The 11,499-nt window shown below is 39.8% G+C and overlaps 1 protein-coding gene across 1 annotated transcript; it reads right to left on the bottom strand.

Annotated features, from left to right (window-relative positions):
• Positions 1-3,771: 3,771 nt before the first annotated feature.
• On the bottom strand, positions 3,772-11,205 carry LOC148012208 (uncharacterized). The gene is made up of 4 exons (XM_087669124.1): positions 11,076-11,205; positions 5,794-5,939; positions 4,933-5,346; positions 3,772-4,530 (listed from the first exon to the last, which is right to left on the bottom strand). The coding sequence occupies exons 1-4, from the start codon at positions 11,203-11,205 to the stop codon at positions 3,772-3,774; spliced, it is 1,449 nt and encodes a 482-aa protein (XP_087525250.1).
• Positions 11,206-11,499: the final 294 nt, after the last annotated feature.

The following is an 11,499-nucleotide window of genomic DNA, read 5'->3' as shown; positions in this document are numbered from 1 at the left end:
ACAGTCAAAAGAAAACATAAAGGCATAATCCTAGAGGCATGCATATCAAGTATGATGTAAGTATGATGAGCAAAAAGAGAATCAGATCTGACAGTTCTACACCAAAAGAACTTATGAACTATGAGGCTCATGAGCATCATTGCAATCCGTAACAGATTGCTCCTGGACATGATGCTCCTACAATCCAAAAGATGCAATATCATGAACTGCATCAACCATATGATATTGAATCTTAATCTACTGATTTATATCCTGCAAAACATTATTAATATCATCTTTGACCATATCTACTGCATCCATAGACAGATTTTTAGAACCTTGAATTTGCTTAACATTCTGCAACCCAAACACTACATCCATCATCCTATGATAGTCAGCCTGCATACCATCCAAATTTTCCTTTAACATATCTTTCTCATGAATCAATTTCTCCATGTTTTCAGACACAAATGTCTGCTGCAAAACTGCATATGGCCGAGAAATAACTTGAGACATTCTAGCAGCTATGCTAACCCACTGATCATGCATAAAGGAAGTCAATGTAGCTCTCATTGATGTCAAATCTTGCTGCATAAAAACAGAGCCATCAAGATCAACCTCCATATCTCTCAAGATTTCTTTTCCACTTTAAGAAGAGGTTGTAAACGGGCATCCAATAATACCCTTTCAGCCTTCAACTTAGCATTTTCTTTAGCCAACAAATCCAATTCACTACCAAACTTATCCTGCATATTAGCTATCCATTCTTTAAATGCAATAGAAGACAATTTACATTTAAGCAACATATCAGCATACTCATCAATTTGCCTTTTCAAAGCATCCACCTCATTCTCATGTACTTCCTTCATTTTTCCCATTTCAACTTGCATAGAATCTCTTTTAATTTTCACGGACTCTAACTGCTCCTGTAAAGATTGCACCACACTTAACTTAATGACACCATTAGCATGCATATCCTTCATGAACCGATGTAACCCTGCAACCAAAGAGCAAGCTTCACCAAGACTTTGAGGAACATATCCATCGTGAACCACTTCCCTAAACCCATATGATGCTGCATAGCATCACTGCGCTTTGGTATAGGCATAGTCTCCATCTTCAACTTGGAGAATCTAACCTTCTTCTTAACCTGTAATGAGCACATCTTCACGAACATTGTCATTCTTGATATCATCATTTAACCATGCTGATATATCTAAAGGCATAGTGCATCCCAAAGTACTAGCATGTGAAGCTTCAAGAGATGAAAAAGTCATAAACAAAGGAACCACAAACTCCTTTGACTTAACATTCTCAAGATCATTCAATGCATGATCATGAGACAAATCTTTATCATAACAGTCAACCATTATCCCATCCACTAATTTCTGCCTTTTAAATGCAGAAACCTTGTCCATACTCGGAGATTCCCAAAGTGACGGATGCAATGTTGGACATACAACCTGCAAATGAGCATATAAACCAACCAACATAGGTCCAAGTCTACTTTTCTGCTACTGCTTACGAATTGTTGGCACATGAACTTCCTGCATCAATTTGTCATATAAAGTTCCTGACCAATTTGGAATCCCAACATTTTCTACATACCATAAAATACCAAAGGTGTCCTTTGTTATTACATCTGCCTTTATGAACAATAAAAACCACTGCATGAACCATTTGATGAAAAACCTCCTCTTTGCATCTGCATGCCTTAACACATACTGATTTCTAACACTTGTAGGAAGCCCAAACTCTTGGTGCATAGCTTCATCTGTGCACTGCCAATGCTTTGGCCGATCATTAAGCACAAGAGAGAAAACATGTGCTAGTAAAGTAGGCGTAAGCTCCAATCTTCCGCCAACTTTGCCACTTTCTCGAATCATAAGTAATTGTTGTTGAGCATGTATATTGTTTCCCCAAGCCTCCCATGGTAGCTCCGCATAATCAAGCAACCCAATTTGCCTTAACCAGCCCCTGGTATTGGGTTCTTTGGTATCCATGAGTATAGAGCAATCAAGCATAGGAGTAGGCAATTCACCGTCATCTTCACTCGACATAACAGAAGGCGTTTTTGGCGTGGAGTTCTTGATTTTTGATGGCGTTGTGTCAGGTGGACTATCACTAGAGTCATCATCCTGGTCCTGGACTACTCTCGGCTGTTGTCGTGCCCTCTTAACAGGGAGCTTCGAATTCTTCTTTTGTCTTGTCTTCACCATGGCTGCATCAGCGATTATGACCTGCTGCGAATTAGGAACGAAAAGAGATGAAGAAAACGATGAAGCTTGATGGCGAAAAGTCGCAAAGAAACGCTGTTGAATTGGTGCAGGCGAGAGCACACGAGTCTTCTTAGCCATAATTTGCCCTTTTTCCACTTGCATTACCTGATCATGAGTTAAACTCCTTGAAAAAAGAGACATGGTAACATACTGATTGCCACTTGTACTCCCTCCAAGTTGAACATGAGAGTCTTGTTGCTTCAAACCCACCTCATGCAACTGAAACTTGATAAGTTCACACAATGAAAATACCAATAGAACTGGAGTTAAAGACAATTGATCTTCTAAACCATCACATAAACATCCCAAGTTAAAAGGTAGATATCTTATCAAAGCCCAATTTTCCATGGCCTCAATACCACTTTGCCCAATCATGATTGTAGGACAAAGAAATTTAAAAAGATAATCCTCATAAAGTAAATTCCAAGAGCCAACTTTAAATGTCATATATTGCCACCACTTCATGTAGTACCATTGAACCTTTACAATGAGATAGAACAATTGCCAAATAGATTGCACTTCATAGAGCACTACTGAAGTTTGCCTCACTTCTTCATGTTCACCACAAGTGATATACAAGATAACATTATCAGCTAATAGCTCACCATAAAAGAGTAGTTCTTTTTGCCAAAAACCAAACCAGGACACCCTAAAAACAATAATGAGAGTCATAGAATCATAAAGTACTCCATGAGGTAAAATGCCACAAATTACTCCATGAGGTAACAGTGCTGGAATTTGAACCAAATTTAGTGCAACTGGTTCTTGTTCAACTTCTAAAAGTGCCTTCTCATAATCCGGTTGAACTAACCTTCTTAATCTAAATCCATTCACTGCAGGCTTAATAATTTCACCCTGTAAAGTAGTCAACACAAAAGTGCCTTGACCAACATCTTTCAAAACTTCATAAGGACCGGTGTACCTTAACTTTAACTTCCATGGGTGCTTCCCAAGCCGTGAATTATACACCATAACCAAATCCCCTTTTTTTATTATCTTCTTTTTAATATGCCTATTAACCCATGCCTATCTTCTTGACTGCACCACCTCTTGAAGGTAGTGAGCTATAATCCGATCTTCCTCTAACTGAAACAACTTCAGGAGCCTATCATGAAGTGATTCTGCCAAACACAACCTATAAGCAACTGCTATCCTCAAACTAGGCACCAAGAATTCCATGGGAACAGCTGCTTCAAGTCCATAAACCAACTTAAAAGGAGTCAAGTATGTTGACACCTTATATGATGTACGAAAGGACCATAATACCAAATCTAACTTTGTATCCCAATCCTTTCAGTTATCAGCCACAATTTTCTTAAGAATTCGGAGTAAAATGTTATTTGAACTTTCAACTTGTCCATTTGCCTAAGGGTGATAAGGTGTAGACTTCTTATGAAGGATCATATGCTTAGCAGTAAGCTCTTTGATTACTTCATTCAAAAAAAGCTTACCCCGATCACTTACCAACTCTATGGGGCATCCAAAACGGGGTCATGATATTAGAGTACAAAAACTAAGCTACACTTGCCGCTTTATTATCCCGTAATGCTTTGGCTTCAACCCACTTAGTACAGTAATCGGTACAGACCAGAATATATTGATTCTTACTCTGACGAGTAGCTGGCTTGATGGAGCCCACAAAATCAATACCCCACTTTTGAAATGGTTCCAAAGGTAAAACTGGATGATCTTGCATTCGATCTCGAGATTGAGGTTGACCCTCCTTCATACAAGTAATGCATTCTTTAGCATATTGATGAGCATCTTTGAGTACAGTTGGCCACCACAATCCCGCTTGAAGAACCTTTCTAGCTGTAATCTGACCAGAGAAATGCCCTCCAATTATTCCTGCATGTGCTTCATGGAGAACTGTAGGCTGCTCTTGAACAGTTACACACCTTCTTAGCACATTATCAATGCCTCTCCTGTAAAGAACTCCCAAAAGAACTTGATAACTCCTGCTTTGTAATGCCAATCTTCTACGGTGGTCTCTAGACAAATCTGGAGGCATCACTCCATGAAGCAAAAACTGTAAGATTTGATCATAGAAGGAATTGAATTGACTTACTTGAACATTGAATAATTCTCCATCAGGCAACTGATCATTCACCCCCAATAGAGGGTCCACTGACTCAATTCTACTCAGAAAATCAGCCACTGCATGCTCTTTACCTAGTGTATGTATTATTTTGTAATCAAACTCTTGCAATAATAACATCCACCTTGCCAACCTTCCTATAAACTGTGGCTTGTTAATAAGATACAACAAAGCCTAATGATCCACATGAAAAATAACTTGGTTCCCCAACAAGTAATGTCTAAATTTTTGCAATGCAAAGATCATCCCCAAAGCTTCCTGTTCAGTAACAGTATAATTCTTCTCAGCTATTGTAAGCCGTCTACTTGCATAATAGACAAGTCTGAACCAACCAACAACCCTTTCCTACATCAAGACTACACCTACTGCAATATCAGATGCATCGACAAATACATGAAACCGAATATCCCACTGTGGTGGTTGCAAAATTGGTGCTACAGCCAGCATCTTTTTTAATATAGCAAAAGCTTTATCCTAGTCATGCCTCCACACAAACTGAACCCCTTTCTTGGTTAACAATGTTAGTGGAGGACAAATATGAGCTAGATACCTCAAATACCTGTTATGTCATTTGACCTGCCCCACAAAGCGCATCACTTCTTGAACTGTTGTAGGTACTACAACCTTCTGAACTGATTGAATCTTCCTTGCATCAATAGCCATACCCTCTTCTGAAATAATATGCCCTAGCAGAACTCCTCTTTTAGCAGCAAAAACAGATTTGAAAGGGTCAAGGGACATGCTAAATTGATGGCATCTTTCAAAACAAAGTCTAAGATGCTGCAAATGATCCACTTTCTTACCAAATACACAAAAATCATCTATGAAGACCCTCATAAAAGATGTAAGATAAGGATCAAAGGTTTTATGAGCTACACCCTGAAATTCTGGGGGTCCATTCTCCAAACCAAAATTCATGACAGGTTTCACAAAGACACCCCATTCGGTTACAAAAGCTGTCTTATCCATATCTTTCGGATGCATACGAATCTGATTATAGCCAGAGAAACCATCCAAAAAACTATAAATCTCATGGCCCCCCACATCATCCAATAAAGAATCCGTGAATGGAAGAGGAAATGGGTCAGTAATAGTTGTTGCATTCAACTTTCTATAATCTACACAAACCCGTATTTTGCTATTCTTTTTAGGCACCACCACAATTGGTGACAACCAAGTCACTTCATTAACATGGCGGATAAAACCCACTCGAAGAAGTTTGTCAATCTCTTCCTTCACCTATTTAGCATAATTAGGATTCATACCATACCGTTGCTGCATAATCGGCTTTGCATCTGCCTTTAAATTAATTCTATGCTGACACACCTTTGGATCAAAGCCTTTCATATCCATATATTCCCAAGTAAAAATATCCTGAAAATCCTTACACAACTTAATTAATTGCTGTTTGAAATCTTCCTCAATGAAAATACTCACCTTTATCGGCTTAGAGCCTATTTCAGCTTCCAAATACACTTCTTGGACATCATCCTCAAAGACTCTAGCTAACTTATGCATAGTATGCTCATATTTCAGCTCTGCATCTATAATAGCTTGCTGACTCGCTTTGTCTAAATCCTCCTCTACATCCAAAGAAGGCAGCGATTTTGATTTACATGTACATCGAATTTTGTCTTCAGCATCATGGGCCAAAGAAATCTTGATTTACATGTCCAAGATTTACAGAAAGAAGATGGAACAAAGAGATTTTGATTGAATCTTCGAGTTAGAATTGAATTGCTTTGTACCAAAGTTACCGTTAGTTGAGAATTGTTGTGGTCGCTTCTCTCATCCTCGAAATTTGTCTTCAGCATCATGGGCCAAAGAAATCGAATCCTCGAGAGTAGTTGGCTTGAACATGTTCACCTCCGTATATAGAAGTGACCAAGCAAACCAGACATAAACTTACACTTGTGGATCACCTTAGGTACATATTCAACCATTCAAAGTTGCAATAAGGCATTCCAAAAACACTTGATATATTGTGAAATAAGCTCACGATCTCTTTATTGCAAAAGATCCCACTGTTTGATTACTTTTTCGTGGAATTGAGGTGAAAGGAAATTCTGCAAAAAATTGTTTTGAAAAATCTCCCAAGTAGTAGGACAATAAATACTTTTGCGAACAACAGTCCACCATAACGATGCTCTGTCCACTAAATGGTTAGTGACATACTTGAGTTTGTCTTTTTCGGCATACTGTTCTTCATGGAAATAATCATCAAACTGGCTGATAAAAGCGAAAACAGTATTTCTGTTACATAGCCCATTAAAATTACAGAATTTGAAATTTCTTTTACTTATATTGGCTTCTTTCATGATAGATTGTGCTTCGAGTGTCTCATCAATCGTACTCGAATACCATCTTCGTGTTGTGGTCCATCTTGATCTTCAGTAGATCGTTGAAGAGTAGTCAGTTGAGCTTGCAAAGTTTGACGTGCTCTTCATTCCTCTTGAAGCTACATCATAATTAGGTCCAATTTTTGCTCCATCATTAGTTCCGATAAATTACCTTCGGCCATAAAATCTTCCATATTTTGATCTAGCATCTTGCAAAATTTCAAACAACCTCACACACTCGAAATCTTGTTAGCAAGATGAGCGTAGCTCAAGGTTGGGTTTACAAGGCTTGTTTTTTTTTTTAAATGGCTTTTAGCGATCTTTCTTCTTTTTTGTGGATACGAAATTTGATGAAGTTCTTCTTTCAAGGGAGAAATAGACTGTATGTGTCAGTTTTCTTGCTGGAAACTGTCTCTGTCAGAGTGCAAGTATGAACAAGGGCTTGTTGGAGTTGTAAAACTGGTTCGAGGTTGATTTGGAGAAAAACTCAATGCGAACACCTGCTAGGAGGGAGATTTAAGGATTGAAATCTTTAAGCTTTAGAAATCTTAAAGAACTTAAGCTTTAAATAAAAATATTAAGAGAGTAGTTTTTTTTTTTGCAATGGCCACAAGACAGCGGCAACTTTTTGTCGACATCATCTTCCTACAGAATGTCCTCCCGCCATTGTCATTCAAATTGGAGAGCCTAAGCAAAGCTTAAGCTTTTATAAAACTCTAAAGCCATTTTTAATGAAATTTTTACTTTCTCTTATCTCTAAGAAGAAAACGGCTTCCAAAGAAACTTCCCGGGTGATCCTCCATCGATAGAGAGTGGTCCTTCGCGATCTGATAGCACTGCAAGGGGTCCTTCACTGCCACGAATACGCTGGTATTGACAGTTTGTTGCGAGACTGACTGTAGAGCCCGTTCATTCCAAGAGCTCCGTCTTCACGCAAGATGGTAAGCGATTGGAAGCCCTTGATCACAAATTTGCTTTGATACCACTGGTGCACAAATCGGATGTTGGATGCATACGTAGCGAGCATCGGAAGGTCCCCAAGAACAAAAGAACTCTACTTAAGCTCAAAAAACAAGAAGATAGACTTGTATGACATGAAAAAAAGTGACAAATTGGGTACAATCTCCCCCCATGCCTTGTGTGAGTGCTTCACAAGGCATGTATTTATAATTTTATTCATCTCACAGCTCAAAAATAGCCCAATTTTGCAATAACCATGCTTTAGCTTTTGTGTTTGCTTTTGTCCAAATAAATAATAAAGTGGTTAGGCAACCCAAAAGTCGGGTTGTGCCCAAATACAATGTCTAATAATAAAATATTTAAACCATCCGCCCATGCACATACAAAATAATAAATATTTGTCAAGCACTTCAATAAATAAGCGGGCCTAAATAAATATTAGCACCACGTCTTCAATAATAAGGCGCACATCCATCAAAAATGATAATTTTTTTCTAGATAATTTGAATACATGTTATCGCCCAGTGCTTCCAAACGGCACCGTTGCATGCTCTACACATCAACTGAAGCATTCACAATTGTTAGAAAATAATAAAATTAAACTGACAAAAGTGAATACCTAGCAGTCTTTAGCTACAAAATAAATAAATAGGTTGGAACTCTATCTTAACCTTAATTTAATATGAGTGCACTCTAAACTCATAAACGTCCATTAATTTAAATATGTATTTTGTGGAATCACTTGCCATAGAATCACCCACGTGCACACTAAATTAACATGACGTTGAAAAGGACAAGCTCTCTCGTAGAAGATCTTCGTTTCCAAGCTCTCTCATAGAAGATCTTACGTTTCCAAGCTCTCTCATAGAAGATCTGCATTCAGAGGAATCATCACACTAGAATTTAATGGGTCAGGGGTAGGTTGTGGTTCTGCGTCAGTCCCCAGCACAGTCTCCAAAAGCTCATAAGAATCAAGAATAGTTGTAATTTTGAACTTCCACAAGTGTAGTTTGTACCATCTAACTTACCTTTTTTGAAGGTTGGTGGACGAATCCTCAATGTTTGAATAGCTAGTACAGCAGCACCACCTCCTACACCGCTTTCTGATGTGCCAAAATCACTAAAGGTCAAGCGATGGTAAAACCTTGTGAGAAGCCTCCCAATTCTTTGGGACCACCCTACCGTAAAACAGACCCATGGGGGGTTCTGTCCATCCGCTTCCCTTGATAGCTTTAGTTTTCTAATTAGGTCCTATCACAATTATGTGCGACATTTAAAATCAGCTTCATGAATTAAGCCTTTTAGGGAACATGGTTCATTCATGTAACTTATAGCACAGACACGAAAACAGTGCAAGCAGTCCTTTTGACAAACAAGTTCCTTAACTTATTTTCCAGTTAATCTTTGTCTCCTGCCTATACATGAGAAATTATGTATCCCTTCTATCCAACAGAAGTACCTGGTCCAAATCACATGGCACCATAATTTCTATCCATTATCTAGAATAGGATCTTCCAACGCCCTAGATGTTGGGCTCACGGAAATCCTCACCTCTGTTTCCAGACTAGGCAAGGGGTGTCCAGAGCTCCAACTGACCCCAAGTGGCCTAGGAGTGAAACACAATTTTCGTGGTTTTCACCACTCGACATGTGTGACCTTCGGCCCATGAATGGAGCAGTGCCCTCTCGGGTTGAAAACGCGGCATGACCTTGGAGATGATCCACCCGCACAAAATATCCTTCCTTAATTAATCCCATTAAAACTCAAGCATAATCAAGGCAATCAGTCTAATATCATCTTCCAAGAAAAACATTCCTTTATTCCCATGGCAACTTATCGATACAGACCCCTGCCATGCATTTACCATCAAACACAAGCACTTGGAATAATCATCCAATTCACATCCCACAATCAGTTTAATGCAAAAACATTTAGAATGTTATTTAATCAATCCACAAAACAATGGTATCCTTTTCCAAACATTGCAAGAATAGTCGCGATAACCTTCCATCGCGTGTTTACTCTCCCCCTTGGGATCTAAGCGATTCCATGCAAAAATTTGTTAACACTTCCTCCATTCATCTATGAACATTGATCAAGACATGGGTTCTAATAATCCCTTACTTTTATTGATAACCGAACCTTCTTCCTAACGAGTACAAAAGCATTTGTCTTTCCTTTGACTTAGGGTTTCCTATTCCTTGAGCTCTTGCTTGCCCTAGAGTTGTTGTTGCATCTAGCCCAACCCTGAATAGGATTGATAAACATAGTTACTATTGGTGAATCTCAAGGCATCGTAGTCTTAATCCCAGTGATTGTTGTTTGTACTAGCTATGCATGAGTTCAAGATTCCAATGAACTAATAGTTTGAGATATTAGCAAGACTTTAATGCAAGATCAATTTGTGTACCATCGATGCATGTTTCATAGTGTCTTTCCCATGCATGCATTGTCTATGTGCATAACACTTAACCTTATATGTTTCTTTATGCCACATATGACTTTATCACGTAGCACAGGGGTGCAAAGTATTTGAGTACATGGTTTTGTGCGAACCTCAATGCGCCATAAACATAGATCTATGCAAGGTCATCTATGGTTACGGAAGGTACCCTCTGTCTTAACGAATAGTAGAGATGGCAATTAGTACTTGGACATTTGGATATGAATTATCCATACTCGACATTGTATTCATATTCGCGAAAATGCCCTGACCGGTGGCTCCATTGTTGGGTTCAAGATTACCATTGGTGCGTGTCTCCCTCCGTTTGGCGACCATACTTCAGCTTATGTATCTCCCCCTTTCTATGTTCGTCGAAGAGATGATGTGCCCAGGTGACTTCCCTTGATTTCAATGGGGGTTTTATCTCGTGGGGAAAGGGAATAAATTGCGGGGAAGAGATGGGGTGTGGTCACCCTCTAAAGAGGAGGAAAGGGAGGAGACCCTTCTAGGGGGGTCTCTCTTTCCTTCTTTGTCGCCTCTCCCTCTCTCTTCTTCTCTCTCTTTCTCTCCCTCTCTCTCTCTTCTCCTTCTTCTCTTCTTCTTCTCCTCTCCCTCTCTCTTCTTGTCTTCTCCTCTTCTTCTTCTTCTTCTTCTTCTTCTTCTTCTCCCTCTCTCCCCCTCTCTCTTCTTCCTCAACTCTCCCTTCCTTTCCCTCTCTCTTCCTTGATAGCAAAGGGCTCTCTCACTTTCCCATGGGAGTAGGGGGTGGCAAGAGGTGGTACCTCTACCTACACAGCTTCGAGCCCTTCAAGGTCTCTCTATCTCCTCCATGTTAGGGGGGTGGTTATATAGGGGAGAGGAAGGTTATTTATGAAGGGAAAATGGATTGGGGGGGGGGGGGGGGGGGGGGAATAGATAGTAAGGGGGAGTGAGGTGGCACACATGTGGCCCTCCCCCATCGATTTGATCATCAACACCTTGATCACACTTCTCATGATCATTTGCAACTCCGTCGTCATCCTCTAGTACTTGAGCTTTGTCGACTATGCCAACATCATCCCCTTCCCCTTCACCACGTTGTTGATGATGCTGCCTTTTGCCTTTCATTCCTTCCCCTCCCCTCGCCACCTCTTGACAGGGAAAAATTTTTCACTTAATTTTAAATGGGGGTTTGGTTCCCATGCTTTGCGGGTGGGGACGTTATAGGGGGCACTGCCCTCGAACCCCTGCCAGGGGGCCGATTGTTGAGATATCAAGCTCCACTCGTGATACACCAGGGTGACCGTTGTGTATTTATGTCACCGACTTGTCAGTTCCAGACGCGGTTGGTACACCGCCCATGAATAATAGCTACATGATAGCTATCCTTATCTACTCTAGTTCGTGGCTCAGTTAGTATGC

The sequence above is a fragment of the Lygodium microphyllum genome, chromosome 27 (genome assembly GCF_053477565.2).
Source record: "Lygodium microphyllum isolate KBCC chromosome 27, Lygodium_microphyllum_v1.1.10, whole genome shotgun sequence".
NCBI lineage: Eukaryota > Viridiplantae > Streptophyta > Polypodiopsida > Schizaeales > Lygodiaceae > Lygodium > Lygodium microphyllum.
Note: the sequence above shows the minus strand (reverse complement) of the source record. Positions and strands in the feature narration are given on the sequence as shown.

Coding starts and splice junctions, on each gene's coding strand:
- LOC148012208 (XM_087669124.1), bottom strand. CDS start 11,205: ATGAAAGGCAAAAGGCAGCATCATCAACAACGTGGTGAAGGGGAAGGG. Junction 5,347..5,793: donor TAGGCTCTAAGCCGATAAAG/GTGAGTATTTTC, acceptor GGCTATAATCAG/ATTCGTATGCATCCGAAAGA. Junction 4,531..4,932: donor TGATGCGCTTTGTGGGGCAG/GTCAAATGACAT, acceptor GTGGATCATTAG/GCTTTGTTGTATCTTATTAA.